This window comes from Hemiscyllium ocellatum, chromosome 33 (genome assembly GCF_020745735.1).
Source record: "Hemiscyllium ocellatum isolate sHemOce1 chromosome 33, sHemOce1.pat.X.cur, whole genome shotgun sequence".
NCBI lineage: Eukaryota > Metazoa > Chordata > Chondrichthyes > Orectolobiformes > Hemiscylliidae > Hemiscyllium > Hemiscyllium ocellatum.
In genome coordinates, this window is record NC_083433.1 from 10,604,430 (window position 1) to 10,624,670 (window position 20,241).

Below are 20,241 nucleotides of genomic sequence, written 5' to 3' on the forward strand. Positions count from 1 at the left end.
GCATCAATGGTGAAGATGTGAGGCAGCTGCTTTGCCCTGGATGGCAGTGAGCTTCTTGAGTTGGAGCTACACTCATCCAGACAAGTGTACGGTACTCTGTCATACTCCTGACCTGTGCCTTATAAATGATAGGCAGGCTTTGGGGAGTCAGGAGGTCACTAACTTGCTGCAGAACACTCAGCCTCATCCTGCTTCATGGCCCTGTTAGTTACGTGGCATCCATCTGATGGATGAAAACGTGCCATGGGATAAGGTGATGATAATGACAATCTTCTCAAATATAAATACATTGTAACCTTTTGCTTGTAATGTGCAGAATATTCTCTCCTTGAATCATGAAATATTTAAATGAATAAGAAGGTCATATCAAATTTACAGCAGAGAAAGACAGGCCATTTGGCCCATCAGGTCTCTGTCATTGTTCATGTCCTACTCAAAACTCCTCCCAGTCATCTTCATCTCACCTGGTTTAGTGAGCCCAGAACTTTAACTATCAAGGTGGATATGGATATGGACAGCAGATACTTAGGAACACCATCACATGGAAGTTCCCCACCAAGCCACTCACCATCCATTGCACTATCAGGCTGTTGCAGAGCTAACAGCCTGAAATTACCTCCCTGTGGATGCACTAATACTCTATGAATTCAGCTGGCCCACCACTAACTTCTCAAATGAGAACCAGGTACTTGGAATACATGTTGGATTTGGCAGTGGTGTCCTTATTTCTGAAGACTGATTTTTTTAAAATGGTGTTCAAGAGGTCCTTGCAGTCTATGAGTCAAGTCTTCCTTAACTGCAAGGCTGTTATATTAGCTCAGAGCTGAACTGGGCTCTCAGTCCCAGTGACGAGACAGGAAGTGATGATACATTGGGAGAGTCCAATTGCTAGCAAAGAGATTAAAAAAAGGCCTTCTTTCAATATGCATCAACATCCAAATCACTGACCTGTAGGTTGCTCTGGATCAGCAACATAGTAGGAACAAAAAGGAGCTGGATGCTTGCTGTATGTATCTGTTTCATATGACACTGCATCAGGATACTGTAAAGAAGAGAAGAACTGTCAGAATTATTCTAATTTTCACTTCATATCCCCATCCACCTCACTGTTTAGACTTCCTGTGACTTGCACTAACGCAGCACATTAACATCTCCAGCCCCAGAAGCACCACACCCATTGAAACACCACACATACACCATCCCCATTTTCAGAGTCTTCAGTCAGTCAATCAGGTGTTATCTGAACCGCAAAAACCATCACAATATGATCAATGAATAATTTGCTCACAGCTATCTCCCGCAAACAACAGTTAAATAAGAGGAATCTGTTTTCAGAGACCAAAAAAGCCAAGTGGTGGGAAAGCCCAGTGTATCTAGCCAACATGTGGGGAGACAGCAACTCAAGGCATTAAATCTGAAGTTCTCCTTCTCTACAGATGCTGCAAGAGCTGCTGAGTTTCTCCAGCCATCTTGAACTCCAGCATCTACAGTTTTTGCTTTCATTACAGTTTTTAGCTTTACATTGGCCGAGGGGTCAAAATATTTTCTCAATATACTAGGAGGATGCCCCCTGATTTCCATTGCATTATTGGAGGTAGGACTCCTTACATCTGCCTGAGACTGTAGACAAGGTGTGCACCGTTGGATCAAAACCCTGGAACTCCCTCCGTAACAACTCTGTGGGCAACAGCGGTTCACCACCACTTACTCCAGGGTGATTAGGGACAGGTAATAAATGTTGACCCAGCCAACGACACTGATATCCCAGAAAAGAATAATAAAAAATTATGATCTGATTCAGAACAGCAGTCTGGGTGCTTTCAGTTCCACAGTGGGCTGTGCTAGGCATTACCAAGGGCAATAATACTGGCTTACGAAAAAAAAAACAAATGAGGTGGATTTGCAAAAGCTCGGCTCAGGTGTCCGAGTACGCTGTGTCAACAGCTTATTTGAATTCTTCCACAAGAGGTGTCAGTGTTATTGTAAATAGGCCTGGGTAATCTTGGTTAATTAGTTAACTTTTGCGATAACTCAGGAGGTTGGTGACCAGAGGAAATAGCGACAGGAACAGGCCATGTGGCCTCTCAAGCCTACTCTGCTATCCAACAAGACCGTGGCTGATTTGACGCACCTCATGACCACTCCCCTGCATTTTTCCCATCACCCTTCATTCCCCGACCAGGCGAGAGCCTATTTCAGCCGGAGTTCAATTTGTGCTCCCACCTGTTTCCTTTTCGTGTTCATGCACATAGCACTTTCGACTGTTTATCTGTCACCCCAGGGACCCTCTGTACGGATGCACGTGGCCATGGTGGGGAGGGGAGGGGGTGATTAACAACTGGAGTGTGTCAGTGATTTGAATACAGATCTGGCCTCACCACCCAGTCTCTTGCCTCAATCCTGCATGTTTGACGGTACCCAGTTCATAGAAAGTTACAATCCACTCAGCCACGCTTAGTGATGGTCTGAACTACAATCTGCAGAGGTTGCTCCTGTGATTAAGTAGGGCCCCGTGAGGGCAGTCTGTTGATCATGTTCACGTTCAGTCAGTCAACCAGCCTCCATTCAGAACTCCTTCTGGTAACGCTGCCGACTGGAAACTGGAGGAGATTTGTATCCAATCAGATAACAATACTACATAGGAAGAGGCCATTCAGCCCATCACCTTGGTTGCTTTCCCTTGAATCCTTCAGGCAATGCTGCATATTCCAGTTTTGGATCTCACTGTGCTCACAGGAAATCAGGCAGACCCAAGTATCTCAACAAAAATCAGAGGGGTGACAGGCAGACCTATGGAATACACTGCCCAGAATAAATTTAATAGGAGCTTTCTAAAGGGATTTGCATTCATATTTGAAAAAGCAATGGTTTGAAAACGTATCAGGGCAATGGGCCTAATATAGATAGCTTGCCTAAATGGTCAGCACTGGTTTGATGGACTGACTGAGCTCCACTTCCCTGTAGGATCCTAAGGTATGTTCCAGGCTTCCTGCAGCCTGACAGAAGTTAGAAAAGGTATCTGTTTGAACACAGTTGGACGACTATTTGAGATAGTCCAGTGCACAGACGCAGATCCAATTAATAAGGACCTTCAGATAACAGTTAGACACAGAGTAAAGCTCTCGATGTTGTGTCTCAGTCCCCACGCCCCCAAGCATTCATGGAACCAATGAGTGGTTACAGCAAGGAATTAGGCCATTTGGCCCATTGTATCTGTACTGGCCTGCTGCAACAACTTACATTTATATAGCACCTTTATCATAGACAAATGTCTTAAGCATTGTGCGCAGATTGTCATTAATTGAGTCCAAACAGCACTGCTCAGACAGGACAAGACTGGAGGGGTCCATGAATAGGTCAGCCATATCTTATTGAATGGCGAAGCAGGCTTGAAGGGCCAGATGGCCTACTCCTGCTCCTGTTTCTTATGTTCTTATGAGCTTCCTTCGCTTGCTCTTGGTTTGAATCATCTGCCTGTCTGTACTTATCAAAAGCATAACAGGATCAAAGTTAATGAAGGTAGAAGTGCTCAAGCTCCATGCTTTAAGTCAATGCAGTGTTTGATACAACTCATTATCTTAATGGGGACGTCATAGGAGTCAATCACATTGTTGTGGGTCTGAAACCACATGTAGGCCAGCCTCAGTAAAGATGGTAGACTTCCTTCCCAAACAGGGTGTATGAGTGAGCCAGATGGGTCCATTACTGGGCACCAGCTCTCTATTCAGACTTACTTAGAATATCTTTAATCAATTTATTCAAAGATGTTATGACACACCTCTGGTCTCCTTGTCTCAAAGACAGGGTTAAGATTGGTGCCCTACCACTGTGCCAAACAGGCTCCTCCAGATGTAATTAATAAAGTAACAATATTTAAATTGAGCATTAGGCTTTGCAGAATATAAGAAATGATGGTGCTGAGGGGTTTCAGAGAGGTATGTGAATTATACCAGCCAGTGTGCAGATAAAATCTCCAGCCAGATATTATAGATAGACTGGTCTGTTTTAGACCTAGCACATTAGGAAACTGTAGCGCAGCAGGAATGTCACTAGAACAGTAATCACAAGACCCAGGTATGAGTGTGGAAACATGGGTTCAAATCCTATCCTGTCAGTGAGTAGAATTTTAAATTTAATTAATGAACCTAGAATTATTATGAAGTTATTGCTGATTTTAAAATAAACCTCGTCTGGTTCATGAATGCCCTTTTGGGGAAAGAAATCTGCTGTTCTTTCATGGTCTGGCCTACATGTGACTCCAGACCTAGAAATGTGGTTTACTCTTAACTGCTCTTTGAAATAACCCTAACAAGTCTCTAAGTTCACAGGCACTTAGAGATGGGCAATGAATGCAGGCATACGAGAACAAAACAAACAGAGAGTCAGATTTCTCAGACACTTTCCTGTAGTTTATCTAATTCAGATTCATTTCTGCTCAGATATGGCAAAGTTGGCAAGTCTGAGCATATCAATTAAGGGTGAAAATATGTAAACATTCAATTGCTTGTAAAGAAAAGCACTCAAAGCTTTTAAAGATGCGTGATACTTACCAGAGAAATCTGTGGTGGCTCAATCCTATGGAGAAGGAATAAAATTAAGACACATTAGAATGTTAGCCAAAATCAAAAAGTTCTGCTTAGACCTACTGTTGGAATTAATGCCCTGTGATGTCCGGCAGAGTGTGTGGCAAAACTGTGCGTGTGGCCTGCCACATGCCCCTCAGGAGAGAAAGAGTGGGAATGGGGAGTGAGGGGGAAGCAACAGGAAGGGTGGCAGGGGCAGGCAGAAGGAGGAATACTTAAGGCTCCACAGCCCATGCAGCACTTCCTTATAATTTGGGAATTTGTGACATTCACATTTTGGACAATAACAACAACAAGGCGTTTGGAAAAGTAAAGCTGTACTGTCGCATGTATGTAAAGAAAGGCAAACTGCACATGGATACCCCAGGAGATGGTCCGGTTCACAATGCCCTCAAAGGCCAAATAGTCAACACTAAATGCCCAGATTTACAACCACGTGGCTGTCTTTGGCGTCTGCTCATCAATGTCTCCAGCAGAGGAAGGGGTCAGAACTGGTGAAGGTGATGGGAAACATTACTTGGCATCAATCCAGAATGGAATCATATAGTTCAGGAGAAGGCCATTCAATCCATCTTTCCTGGGTTAATTTTGTTCATTTTCTTGCTCCATCTCTGAGCCAGGAAACCTGGGTTCAAGTCCCACTTGCTCCAGAGATGTATTGTGACATTTGTGAACAGTTTGATTAGAAAATATCTATAACCAATTCCCTATGAAAAAAAAAGTCCCCTCTCTATCGGTTTTCTCTGTCAATGATTTTAAACTTGTGTTCTCTGGCCATTGATCCTCTTATAGGTGAGAAACGTTCCTCCTAATCTGTGTAATCAGAACTTTTCATGATTTTGTTGACCTAGATTAAACTGCTCTCATGGGAGATGCCTCAGTTCCTCCAGTCTCACTGAATCAAGTAAGAGCTCACTAGCAATGGCAATGACGTTATGAGTTGAAACCCTCATACAGAGAGAATGTGTGAATGGGCCATAACCATTTCCATTACTATCCAGGTGCCACCTCCCTCATAATTGGAGAATGCTGGGTGGGGTTGGGACGTGGGAAATATTTGACTCCGCACGTTTGCATATATCAGGCATTCCAACCATTCCTCACCAGACTTGCTGAATTATTGACAGCAAGATTGCAATGGCTCACTCCATTGAGTAATGCTGGAGTAAAGTGGCTCCTGCTTCAGAAAATTCAAAGAAATTAATAGGAAATGCGATTGGAATCAGACAAGATAAAAAGGGATGGGATTGATCTAAGTAAATCAGCACAATTTCAAAATAGCAGTTCTTTTTAAGGGTTTCTATAATCACGATCATGTTCAAAGCAATGTTTATGAATGTATGAACAGGAAAAGAGTATTCACACCTTAAAGCCTACCCCCTTCATTCATTTCGATCATCAGTGACCTGCATCTTATTTTCAGCTACCTGCCTTTGTCGCAGAACCCTGGCTTTGCAAGGTTGGTGCCAGAATTCATACTGAAAATGTGTTGCTGGAAAAGTGCAGCAGGTCAGGCAGCATCCAAAGAGCAGGAGAATCGACGTTTCAGGCATGAGTCCTTCTTCAGGAATCATTCCTGAAGGGCTCATGCCCGAAACGTCGATTCTCCTGCTCCATGGATGCTGCCTGACCTGCTGCGCTTTTCCAGCAACACATTTTCAGCTCTGATGTCCAGCATCTGCAGTCCTCACTTTCTGCCAGAATCATACTGTCAGGCATGATTGAACAGTCTGAGGCTTATCTCTCCAGACAACATAAGTGAGGGGCAACGACCAATAGATAATGAAGGGATTCAACAAGGTGGGCAGGCAATTCCAATGGAACCATTTATTGAGACAGCATTTAGAAGTGGGAGGATTGTTACAATGACCAGCAATGCTGCATTCCCAAAAGCTTAATAAGAAAGTGAGGGAGAAAGGAATGAAAACAAATATGGTGATAGAGTTAGTTGAAGAGAGGTGGTTGGAGGCTCATCTGAAGCACCTACATTAGCAGGAAACAGTAGTAGAACCCCCAATTCCATAAATTCAATGATTTTATAATCATTAACAAATCCAACAGGAAATTCAGCAGAAACTTTTTCTTTTAACCTAGAGAATGGCGAGAACACACTTGCATTTAATTAAATGGTGGCAGGAATTCTGAACATCCTGAACTCATCCAATCTCTCTTCCTTTCCTTATTTCATTAGGAAAGCTTGCATTTTTCACCCCTGCCACTGAAACACACTTTCCATTCGCACTACTGAAAGATTTAAAGGCAGAAAATCAGGTTGGAGGTCAGAGTCAAGAAACCCAACCATCATGTGAACCTTTCCCTTCCGCCCCCACCCACGGTCCAAAGGATTTGTTGACTCACATGCAGCGAGACTCTCGGATGATTAAGGATCACATCACACACACACACACACACACACACACACACACACACACACACACACACACACACACACACACACACACTACAGAATGCCTCCACTTGTAGGAAACCACAAGGATAAGTTCAGATCCACCTTCAAGATGAGAAAAGCTGCTGGGGAAGAGATTCTCGCTTTCTCTGTCTGCTGGCTTTCAGGGTCATCGTGTGAAATGAGACTGGTCAGCCCCCAGACTCCAGTCCAGGGGGAGGCTGGCATCTGTCATTCAACTGCCCATCTCACCCAGGATTGTGACGTCCAGAGCTGGGGTGGGAAATGGGTGATTTCCACATTGAGAGGTGAGGCCCATCCACTCGACAATTCCTTCGGTCACTAATGTCAATGACAGAAGGTGTGGTGTGTAGAGGAACATGTACAGTAACTGCCATTGGGATTAGCAATCATGGAAATTTCAACACAGAATTACACACAGAGTGTCACAGCAAACAAGGAAGCCATTTGGCCCATCATGTCCTAATGAACAGTTTTACAAGCTCTTGAATGGGATGTGGGCATCATTGCTGTTGCCAACATTTGTTGCCCATCTCTCATTTCCCTTGAACTAGGGCAGTTGAGAGTTAGCCACAATTTTGTGGGAGTGGGGTCACATGTAGGCCAGACCATGTAAAGACAACAGATTTTGTTCTCTAAAAAAGACATTAGTGAACCATTTCAATGAAAAGAGCAGTTACATGATTGCCATTAGACCAGCTTTTATATCCAGACATTACAAATTCAACCATCTGCCACAATGGGATTTGAACCATCTCCACAGAACATTAGCACAGGCCCTCTGCATCACTCGTCCAATGACATTACCACTTTGCGACCAATTCACTTAATGCCAGCCCTCCATCTTCTGCCTGTAGCCTTGCACATTGTTCCTTTTCCAGATATTAATCCAATTCCCTCATGAAAGCCTCAATTGAACCTGCTGCGACCACACCCCCAGGCACTACATTCTAGACCCTAACCACTCACCGCGTGAACATTTCTTGTGCCATCAATGCTTCTTTTGCCAATTCCCATCAATCTGCACATTCATATTCTTCATGATCCTCCTGAGCAGCAGCAATTTCTCCCTCTCCACACTGTCCACACCCCTCATGACTTTGAAGATCTCTCTCTAAACCTTCTCTTCTTCAATAAAAACAGAGGAGAAAGAGAGGACTGCAGATGCTGGAGATCAGAGCTGAAAATGTGTTGCTGGAAAAGCGCAGCAGGTCAGGCAGCATCCAAAGAGCAGGAGAATCAACGTTTCGGGCATGAACCCTTCTTCCTGAAGAAGGGCTCATGCCCGAAACGTCGATTCTCCTGCTCTTTGGATGCTGCCTGACCTGCTGCGCTTTTCCACCAACACATCTTCAGCTTCAACAAAAACAGACCCAACATCTCCAATCGATCTATCTAATGAAAATAACTTAGTTTTCACTCACTGTGTTGGCCCAGAGCAGGGAGAGTTTACATCTTGCATTTGAGCACTCAGAAGAGGAAAAGAGAAAATTAGAACGATAGAACAACATTAATTAGACTTGAATTTTGCCCAATGATAGCTGAATTCCTCCCACTGGTCTCTTGTATCATGATTACACAGACTCCTTTGAAAAGCTTAGATGGCTTGAACATCAATATCATCTGCTTTCACCTCCCTCTCTTCTTCCCTCGAAGACTTCAACCTCAAGGTCTCATTGCAAAACAAGACTCGACTGGCCAACCTTGGTTTGCTAGCCCTGGCAGTTGCCTATTCACAGCGGGAGCACACTCCAGCTGACCCCCTCATTGCTGTCAACACTAATTCTAATAGTTGCTAGTTATGTGCTTCAAGAGCAGGAAGCCAGGCGGATTACGAGACACGAAGCCCATTTATAGCAATCTTACCAGTACATCACATGACTATGTTGATTAATTGTGAAGCTGGCACTTTCTTGTTCTGAACGTCAACACGGTCAACTCAGGGTTAACCTACTCCACTCCAGCCCAGCAACTGCAAATGCCAAATTCTGGAGACTGCTAATTGCTACTGTGTGCATCTAGATTTTTAAAATTCCCATTCTTGTTTCAACTGCTTCCATGGTCTTTGCCCCTCCTTATTTAGGTTAGATTCCCTACAGTGTGGAAACAGGCCCTTCAGCCCAACAAGTCCACACTGACCCACCGAAGAGTAACCCACCCAGACCCAGACTAGTGCACCTAACACTATGGGCAATTTAGCATGGCCAATTCACCTAACCTGCACATCTTTGGACTGTGGGAGGAAACCAGAGCACCCAGAGGAAACCCACACAGATACGGGGAGAATGTGCAAACTGCACACAGACAGTTGCCCAAGGCTGGAATCGAACCTGTGAGCCTGGTGCTGTGAGGCAGCAGTGCTAACCACCGAGCCACCGTGCTGCCATAAAATTGTGAAGTCTCTTGTGCTTCCCCAATAATGAATGCTTCACCACTGGTGGCCGTACATTCAGCTGCCATTCCTTCCCTATACCTCTGCTTCCTTTAAAGCCACCTTATAACCTATCCCTTTGACCAAGCTTTTCATCATCTGACCTAACATACCCTTAAGAGGCTTGGTGTCAAACTTTGTTCTTTCTTAAAAAAAAACTTAATTCAGGGATTGTAGGCATCACTGGCCAGGCTTCTATAGCTCACTCCTCAATGGCCAGAGGACAGTTACAATTCAACCACATTGCTGTGGGTCTGGAGTCATATGTAGGCCAGACCAGGTTAGGATGGCAGATCATTTCATTCCTACAAAGCATTAGTGAATCAGATGGATTTTTAAACAATAATCATCTGTGATTGTATGATCACCATAAGGCCAGCTCTGAATTCCAGAGTTTTATTGAATTTATACTTCACGTTCTGCCATGGTGGGATTTGAACCCACGAGTCCCAAATGATAGCCTGGGGTTAGAACATAGAACAGTACAGCAGAGGAACAGGCCCTTCGACCCACCATACCTGTGCCAACCACGATGCTATCCTAAACTAATTCCATCTGCCTGCATATGGCCCATCTCTCTCTATGTTCTGGCTGTTAGTGTGCCTGTCTAAATGCCTCAACGCTGCTATCTGCTTCGAACACCACCCCCCACCCCTGGCACCTTCTGTGCTAAAATGTGCCTCGCACATCTCTTTTAAAAACTTTCCCCCTTCAGCTTAAACCTACTACCCCTAGGATTTGAAATTTGCACCCTGGGGAAAAAAAAAGACCCTGACTAACCAGGCCTCTCATGATTTGATACACTTCTATCAGGTCACACGTCAGCCTCCGACCCAGCCCCCACCCTGCTGACTTAACCACTACACCATTTCTTCCCTGTGAAACATTTTGGGCCATTTCATTTGATGTTAAGGATGCAAGTTGTTGATTTTTAGAAATGGGGTCTTCCAGCTTGTTCAGGATAGTGACCTCCAGGACCATAAGCAAACAGCAGCCCACTGCACCATTAAAGATAGAGCAGGTATTGCTGATTCAGAAGGCTGCACAGTCAAACTTTTCCTTGTAGACTGCACCATATTAAATGAAACAGCAGCAATCACCCTGAGAAATAGGGCAAGAGGGAAGGACACGGAGTATCTCTGTGTCACACTCATTCACATTATCACACTCTGCCTCCACCAAGCACTCTCCTTGTCAAATACCATCTCTCATTGCCTCTCACACCCTCCCTGTCAACTACTGAACCTCTTTGCACACTCCCTAGCAAGTACTGTCCACCTCCCTCTTGGTCCCTTTCAGACACCCTCCCTGTCAAATAAGCTCATACATCTTCCTTAACAATTGACACAATTACTTAGTGATTAATTTGGCTTTTCTCCCCTTTATTCTTTCATCCCAAATTTTCCTTGAATTGAGTGGAATGCTAGGGCCATTTCAGAGGACAGTTAAGAGTTAACCACATCGCTGTGGGTCTGGAGTCACATGTAGGACATTAGTGAACCAGACAGCTTCAATAACTGATGGTGATTGCCAGGATTGCTGTTGTAGAGGCAAGCTTTATAGTTCAGATTTATTAATTGAATTTAAATTCCACCAGTGGCCAGGATGGGATTTGAAACATATTAGCCTGCACCTTTGGATTACAAATCCAACAACATCACCATTATCTCTTTCCCTTCGATTGCTCTTTCCTCTGAACTACAAAGTAAACCATCAACTTAAAAGAAAACAAGGATTGCTTTATCATTTTGGACAATATAACCAACTTTATTGTAAGGTTCCAGGACAGTGACCAATTTTCAACCATTTCTTAGTTGAAAATTATTTTTTCTCAGGATTTGAACATCACCAGTGAGGCCAGTCTGTGCTCACCGCTAGGAGATGGCAAGTGGAGGGATCATGAGGACCTCTTCTTTGCATTTTAGATAGGTCAACTCCCACAACAATATCTGGTGGGAAATTAAAGATACAGGTGGGCCTTTCATCCAGTTACCTGGGATTGTCTGCTGTGTTGGATAGCTCAGTGCTACAGGATACAGCTGTAGTCGGGGATCATAGTATGTGATGGCATAACATATGTTTCGTGGAGGCAATTTTACATTGCTGTTGATAATGAATAATTTCCAAAGCCCATTGCTACATTTGAGAAGTAATATTCTTGTCCAGTTGACCACAAAAACAGAGTGCGCAGTCAGATGACACTTCAGAAACTGCAATAAAGGGAAGTTTTACTAGTTGCAGTATTTATTTGCACTTTCCAATCAGTACATTTCCTGCTTGCTCGACCATCCTGGGGTCACGATGAGAACTCCCATTCCCCTACCCAGTGGTAAACACCATCACTCAGAGGCCATATCAATAACTAGAAGACTAGTGCCAGTCAAGAGCAATTTTGTTTCTCCCTATGAGCCAGTCCATAGTGGCACAAAGTGTGTGTGTGTGTGTGTGTGTGTGTGTGTGTGTGTGTGTGTGTGTGCAACCTCAATTTAGTTTCTCAATTCAGCCTCACAAAGGCACAAAACAAGGCCAAATGTCTCCCCAAAATGTGAGTCACCCTTTGGTGCCTCCTGGTAGCCAACTTGGTGTGTTGCTGGTGGTCTGCAGGACCTTTCAACTGACTTACTCTTGAAGGTGAGGAGGATTGAGAATTAGTTGACAGTTGCTGTGTGTGGTCAATGAACAAATGCTTTGCACATTTCTTGAACTCTCCTTCATAACATTCAGTTTTGGAATTGTGCGGTATAATGTTAATTCAGTCATGCAATTAGCCCAATATTACAGCTGGAAGGAGGACTCCAATGAGAGATGCAGTCCTTTATACTCACACGTCTTCCCTCTCACCTAGTGACTGCAGACTGACTGCTGAAGATGGTGAGTAGTGTTCAATGGATATAAAACAACTTGCATTTATATACAGCCTTTGACATAGTAAGATCTGCTCAGAGGATCAGTTATCAAATCATATAAAGGGGCAGGTTTGCAGAACCTTGACCAGAAATATTAAGGTGAATCTTAAAAGAGGGGCTGGATAGGTAGAGTGGTTTAGGGAAGGGATGGCACAGGTGTGTGTGTGTGTGTGTGTGTGTGTGTGTGTGTGTGTTAGACAGGGTGTCAGCTTCCCAGGGGATTGTGGGGCTGTCGAAGTTTGCAGAGAAAGGGAGAGACTGACAATTTAGTGACAATCACGAAAAGTAAAGTTCAAGGCAACTCCCAGCTTGCGACACGAAGATGAGGAGATAGATTTGATCTGTGAAAGATGCACAAAGCTATAATTAAAGCATTGTTTTTACTGTTAAGAAAATACACTTGTTTTGAACAGTTTTACCCAAAACAAGCATCAGAGGCAAAACCTTTAGAACTGTACGTAGAAAGTCATTATCCCATTGGTCGTCTGGGATTTGACGGTGGACAGATTGGCTGCTGAGCTTCTTTAACCACAACAATGGCTATGCACCCAAAGTAGTGCACTAACTGTAAAGTGCTTTGGAATGTCTTGTGGTTGTCACAGATGCTGCAAATAGTTCTCTCTCTGTAAATAACTGCCATTATCTGGCGCACATAGTCGGCAATTAATTTAAGTCACGGTTCAATATGGGGACAGGTGGCCCGGAAACAATTTTTGGTCATTTCAATAATTGCCTTCAAAATTGCCTCTGACCCCTCCTTCATCTGAAGGCAGTCACTTGATAGAAGCCACTAGCACCCTTTTTGAGAATGAATGGAGCATAGTGGCATCTTCACCCATCATCCCTCTTCTCACGAGGGACTGCTGGATAGTGTGTGATTGGTGCCAACTGATTGTGGACTGAGGACAGGTACAACATCCTAAATTAGCTCAGCTGATATTATGGCTTGAGCCAGAGACCCGCACGTCTCTGCAACTCACTAACCCATGCAATTCCCAATTTTCCCACAAGGTGGAGGTAAAAGAAAAACCCTCCCTTCACTTTTTATTTGTTAATCCTGATTTTTTTCTCTTGTCTGATAATTTATTAACATTACAAAGCATTGAATAATACAGAAGCAAACCCAAGTGTTGCCAAGTTAGATGGAAAATCTGTACAACATATTTGTGACTGCAAAAAAATATTTTCGAGAAAGGAACCTTCACAAGAAACAAAAGCATATGCAAATACTTGTCTATTTATAATCACCGATATTAATGATAAAACAAAACCGTTCATAAGAACACAATTCCCTTCCAGTGTTCTAGTAAAATTTCCCCTTCAACAAACATCATCAGAAAGCAGATTAACAGGTCAAGCTTGTTGCTATCCGTGGGAAGTTCCTGGCAAAGAATAATGTTGTATTTACTAACCTAAGTCTCTCGAATCTTCAAATCTAATTAATTATTGTGAACATTTGACATCAAAGAATGTGTCAGTTAGTAGGCTGTGTGTATAGATACTATCATAGTGTGCCTATAGGTGACAGAAACACTATTTTCTTGTTTTATACTGAACTTAACCTTCTTGGCATAAACCCTGGCAATGTCAGGAATGTGATTGCTCATCACATTTGCTTATTTTCCTTCTCTTGCCGCCCCTTTAGTGCAAGAAAAGACGCAGAATTTATTCAAATGGTGCTCCAGATGAGAATATTTTCACCAATTTAAAACATGCTGGAGATATCAGCTTCCGGCGTCCCAAACCTGCAGCTCCACAATCGAAAGCAGACAAATGGAACCTGTAACTCTGAGGTTACCAGTGCGAGTCAATTTATTTAGCCAGAACTCATTCGGCCAAGATTACAACTCGATTTACAAACAGACACCTCCGTACTGTACACACAAACACGCAGCTCAGGAGGGCAACTATCTAGAGCAACCTGTCAAAAAGATCATAAACATTTTGTCCTGAACTCCTATGCGAAACAATCCAATCTTCGAAGTTCAAACGCGTTATCATTCACTTTACTCCCCATGAAACAGCAACTTCACTCTGAACTGAAACGCTATGAAACACTGTAGCCAGAACTGACAATCTTGGCACCCCAAGTCCATCTGCCAGTTTTAAAAAAAAATACCCTTACAGCTAGATTCCTCGCCCCGATTAAAAGTTTTTCACTCCAAAAAAAAATGTTTTTAGACTCTCACCATGACAATTTTTGGGTGTTTCAAAATCTTGCAGTTCAAAAAAAAAGTAAGCCTTAAACTTTATCTTTTTTTTAAAAAAAGGAATGTTTTGGAGGTGTGAGGTTCATCTGGATAGGCCAGTGGGTTGATGCAGTGTTGAGTGGGGAGGCGTTTTAAATAGAGCTTTGGATTGTCCTATGTTTACAAGTACTTACTGCGGTGTTTCCAGCGTGTGCATGTTGATGGACAGAGCGGTGCTTTATGAACACGACCTCTTTACTCCCGCTTCCTCTCTGAGTCCAGTCTGGTGTGTCGTTGCGTGCTTTTAAAATATCCATATGTAAGTGGGTGGAGCCTGTGGAGTTTATTTCAAAAATCCCCTTTTGCATTGCACAATCAACATTTCTGGGAGTTAAGAGTCTTTTGTCGGTTTTTGGGAAAGACAAACTGAAAAAGTTAAAAGTGTGAAAGGAAAAGCTCCCCTTTCCCGAAGAGCAATAGAAACATTTATAATAGATTTTCCAATCATGCAAACTAGCCAGAATTGCAAACCAATTCGTCTCGCAAGCTGTACTCGCCGTCTGATTTCCCCAGTGATCTCAAGCCGCTACTGCACTTGCTTTTCAATCCTCGCCCAGATGTGCACATTTCCCAGGGAATCCCTGTTGCAATTATTCAAGGCGAATCCTACACCACGCCCCCTCCCAAACAAATAATGTCGCCTTCCTCGCTGCAGACCTCACACTCACAGGAGCCCTCAGTGGATACTGTAAAAGACAACACTGTGCCCATCCTGACTTTTAGTGGCTTCTATCATTGAAGAGTTTTGTTCACCACACAGACAATGGAAGAGAGTGTTGTGGCTCAGTGTCCCTACCTGAAAATGTGTTCAAATCCCACCTCAGGGCAGACTGCCACTGAAATCTGTCATAACACATCCAAAGTGATTGGTTTGAAGAAGTATTAGGAACGGGAATGGAATCCTCTGCCTTTGGAAGCCTGGTCCACCTTTTGATAAGACAATAACTGATGTCATTGTTCATTTTCCACTCTGTCCTTCTTAATTACCTGTCATGGAGTAACAGGTAATTAATAGAGTCATGGAGTTGAACTGCGCTGAAACAGGCCCTGTGGTCCAACTCATCCATGCCAACCAGATATCCTGAGTTAATCTAGTCCCATTTGCCAGCATTTAGCCCATATCCCTCTAAACCCTTTCTATTGATATACCCATCCAAATGACTTTTAAATGTTGCAATTGTACCAGCCTCCACCACTTCCTCTGGCAGCTCATTCCATACACGCACCACCTTCTCCATGAAAAAGTTTCCTCATAGGTCCCGTTTATATTCTTCACCTCTCATCTTAAACCTATGACCTCCAGTTTTGGACTCCCTGCCATGGGGAAAAGATCTTGACAATTCACCCAATCCATGAACCTCATGATTTTTTAAACCTCCATAAGGTCACCCCTCAGACTCCAATGCTCCACAGAAAACAGTCCCAGCCTATACTGGAGAGGGACCGGCAGGAGGCTGTCGTACACACTGGATCCAATGACGTAGGAAGGGAAAAGGATGAGATTCTGAAAGAATATAGAGAGTTTGCCAGGAATTTAAAGAGAAGATCGTCAAGGGTAGTAATATCTGAATTACTCCTGGTGCTATGAGCTAGTGAGGGTAGGAATAGGAGGATAGAGCAGGTGAATGCATGGCTGAGGACCTGGTGTATGGGAGAAGAACTTCACATTTTTGGATCATTGAAATCTCTTCTGGGGTAGAAGTGACCTGGGGAGGGGGAGACCCAGGGAGACTAGTACAGGTGGGAAAAGGAGCAAGTCAAACAGTCAGGGCAGGCAGGGACAAAGCAAAGAACAAGGCAAGACTGATAAATTAAACTGCATTTATTTCAATGCAAGGGGCCTAACAGGGAAGACAGATGAACTCAGGGCATGGTTAGGAACATGGGACTGGGATATCATAGCAATTACAGAAACATGGCTCAGGAATGGACAGGACTGGCAGCTTAATGTTCCAGGATACAAATACTACTGGGGGACAAGGGAGGAGGGGGAATGGTGTTTTTGATAAAGGATAGTGTTACAGCTGTACTTAGGGAGGATATTCCTGAGAATATAACCAGGGAAGTTATTTAAGTGGAACTGAGAAATAAAAAAGGGATTATCACCTTATTGGGATTGTATTATAGACCCCCCAATAGTCAGAGGGAAATTGAGAACAAACTTGTAAGAAGATTGCAGTTATCTGTAAGAATAACAGGGTTGTTATGGTAGGGGAGTTTAACTTGTCAAACATAGACTGGGACTGCCATAGTGTTCAGGGTTTAGATGGAAAGGAATTTGTTAAGTGTGTACAAGAGGCAGTATATTCCTGTTAGGGTGAAAGGAAAGGCTAGGAGGTGCAGCAAATGCTGGATGACAGGGGAAATTGAGGTTTTGGTTAACAAAAAGAAAGAAGCATATGTCAGGTGTAGAAAGAAGAGATTGCGTGAATCCTTAGAAAAGTATAAAGGCACTAAGATTAGATTCCCTACAGTGTGAAAACAGGCCCTTTGACCCAACAAGTCCACACCGACCCACTAAAGCGCAACCCACCCAGACCCATTCCCCTACATTTACCCCTGCATCTAACACTATGGGCAATTTAGCATGACCAATTCACCTAACCTGCACATTTTTGGACTGTGGGAGGAAACTGGAGCATCCGGAGGAAACCCACACAGACACAGGGAGAATATGCAAACTCCACAGTAAGTTGCCGAGGCGGGAATTGAACCCAGGTGTATGGCGCTGTGAGGCAGCAGGGCGTTACTGTGCCACCAAGGGAAATCAAGAGGGCAAAAAGGGGACATGAGATAGCTTTGGCAAATAGGGTTAAGGAGAATCCAAAGGGTTTCTACAAATATATTAAGAACAAAAGAGTAAGTAAGGAGAGAATATAACCCCTCAAAGATCAGCAAGGCAGCCTATGTGTGGAGCCACAGGAGATGGGGGAGATACTAAATGAGTATTTTTGCATCAATGGAGAGGGACATGGAAAATATAGCAAGTGGGGAAATCGATGGTGACTTTTTGAAAAATGTTCATATTACAAGGAGGTGGTGCTGGATGTGTTAAAATGCATAAAGGTGGACAAATCCCCAGCACCTGATCAGGTGTACCCTTGAACTCCATGGAAAGCTAGGGAAGTGATTGCTGGGCTATTTGTATCATCGATAGTCACAGGTGAGGTGCCTGAAGACCGGAGGTTGGCAAACATGGTGCCACTGTTTAAGAAGGGTGGTAAGGACAAGCTAGGGAACTATAGACCAGTGAACCTGACCTCAGCGGTGGGCAAGTTGTTGGAGGGAATCCTAAGGGACAGGGTGTACATGTATTTGGAAATGCAAGGACTGATTAGGGATAGTCAACATGGCTTTGTGCTTGGGAAATCATGTCTCACAAACTTAATTGAATCTTTTGAAGAAATAACCAAGAGGATTGATGAAGGCAGAGCAGTAGACGTGATCTATATGTTCTTCAGGAAGGTTTTCAACAAGGTTCCCCATGGGAGACTGATTAGCAAGGTTAGATCTCATGGAGTACAGGGAGAACTAGCCATTTGGATACAGAACTGGCTCAAAGTAGAAGACAGAGGGTGATGGTAGAGGATTGTTTTTCAGACTGGAGGCCTGTGACCAGTGGTGTGCCACAAGGATCGGTGCTAGGTCCACTACTTTTTGTTATTTACATAAATGATTTGGATGTGAGCATAAGAGGTATAGTTAATAACTTTGCAGATGACACCAAAATTGGAGGTGTAGTGGACAGCAAAGAAGATTACAACAGAATCTTGACCAGATGGGCCAATGGGTTGAGAAGTGGCAGATGGAGTTTAATTCAGATAAATGTAAGGTGCTGCATTTTGGGAAAGCAAATCTTAGCAGGACTTATACACTTAAGGGTAAGGCCCTAGGGAGTGTTGTTGAACAAATAGACCTTGGAGTGCAGGTTCACAGCACCTTGAAAGTGGAATCGCAGATAGATAGGATAGTGAAGGCGGCGTTTGGTATGCTTTCCTTTATTGGTCAGTGTATTGAGTAGAGGAGTTGGAAGGTTATGTTGCTGCTGTACAGGTCATTGGTTAGGCCACTTTTGGAACATTACGTGCAAGTCTGGTCTCCTTCCTATTGGAAAGGTGTTACAAAACTATGAAAGGTTCAGAAAAGATTTATGAGGATGTTACCAGGGTTGGAGAATTTGAGCTACAGGGAGAGGTTGAATGGGCTGGGGCTGTTTTCCCTGGAGCGTCGGAAGCTGAGAGGTGACCTTATAGAGGTTTATAAAATCATGTGGGACATAGATAGGATAAATGGACAAGGCCTTTTCCTTGGCATGGCGGAGTCCAGAACTAGAGGGGCATAGGTTTAGGGTGAGAGGGGAAAGGTATAAAAGAGACCTAAGGAGCAACTTTTTCACACAGAGGGTGGTACGTGTATGGAATGAGCTGCCAGAGGAAGTGGTGGAGGCTAGTACAATTGCAACATATAAAAGGCATCTAGATGGGTGCATGAATAGGAAGGGTTTGGAGGGATATGTGCCGGGTGCTGGCAGGTGTTGTTAGATTGGGTTGGGATATCTGGTCAGCATGAACGAGTTGGACCGAAGTGTCTGTTTCCATGCTATACATCTCTATGATTCTATGACTGATTAGGAATAGTCAACATGGCTTTGTGCTTGGGACATCATGTCTCACTAACTTGACTGAGTTTTTTTGAAGTAACAAAGAGGTTTGATGAGAGCAGAGTGGTGGACATGATCTATATGGACTTCAGTAAGGCGTTTGACGTAGTTAATCATGATAAACTGTTTAGCAAGATTAGAGCTCAGGAAAACAGGAAGGACTAACTACTTGGAACTGGCTCGAAAGTAGAAGACAGAAGGTGGTGGTGGAGGGTTGTCTTTCAGACTGGAGGCCTGTGACCAGTGGAGTGCCACAAGGATCGGTGCTGGGTCCACTGCTTTTCGTCATTTATTTAAGTGATGTGAATGCGAAAATAGGAAAATAGTAAGTATGCAGATGATACCAAAATTGGAAGTGGAGTGGAGTGGACAGCGAAGAAGGTTACCTCAAAGTATGATGAGATCTTGATCAGATGGGTCAATGGGATGAGGAGTGGCAGATGGAGTTTAATTTAGATAAATCTGAGGTGCTGCATTTTGCAAAGACAAATCAGGGCAAGACTCATACACTTAACAGTAAGGTGCTGGGGAGCGGTGTTGAACAAAGATACCTTGGAGTGCAGGTTCTTAGTTCCTTGAAAAGGGGAGTCTCAGGTAAATTGGATAGTGAAGAAGGCTTTTGGTATGCTTTTCTTTATTGGTCAGAGCATTGAGTATAGGAGTTGGAGGACATTGGTTAGGCCACTTTTGGAATATTGTGAGCAATTCTAGTCTCCTTCCTATTGGAAGGATTTTGTGAAACTTGAAAGGGTTCAGAAAATATTTACAAGGATGTTGGCAGGGTTGGAGGATTTAAGCTATAGGGAAAGTCTGAATAGGCTGTGGCTGTTTTCCCTGGAGCGTTGGAGGCTGAGGGAAAACCTGTTAGAGGTTTATAAAATCACAATGGCAGGGGTAGGAAAAATAGACAAGGTCTTTTCCCTGGGGTCAGGGAGTCCAGAACTAGAGGGCATAGGCTTAGAGTGAGAGGGGAAAGATATAAAA

General features: G+C 43.6%; 1 protein-coding gene across 3 annotated transcripts in view; it reads right to left on the minus strand.

The window, feature by feature from the left end:
• The window catches only part of LOC132831410 (transcription factor Spi-B-like), a 23,291-nt gene extending 8,413 nt beyond the window's left edge, over nt 1-14,878 (minus strand). The window contains exons 1-3 of one of the 3 annotated variants that reach the window (XM_060849543.1): nt 14,732-14,878; nt 4,551-4,575; nt 949-1,042 (exon numbers count right to left, since the gene is read on the minus strand). In XM_060849543.1, the coding sequence (XP_060705526.1) occupies nt 949-1,042; nt 4,551-4,575; nt 14,732-14,754 (142 nt within the window). In that variant the 5' untranslated portion in view covers nt 14,755-14,878. The remainder of the gene's footprint in view (nt 1-948; nt 1,043-4,550; nt 4,576-14,731) is intronic. The other 2 variants (XM_060849542.1, XM_060849541.1) reach the window with 2 other exon arrangements.
• Nucleotides 14,879-20,241: the final 5,363 nt, after the last annotated feature.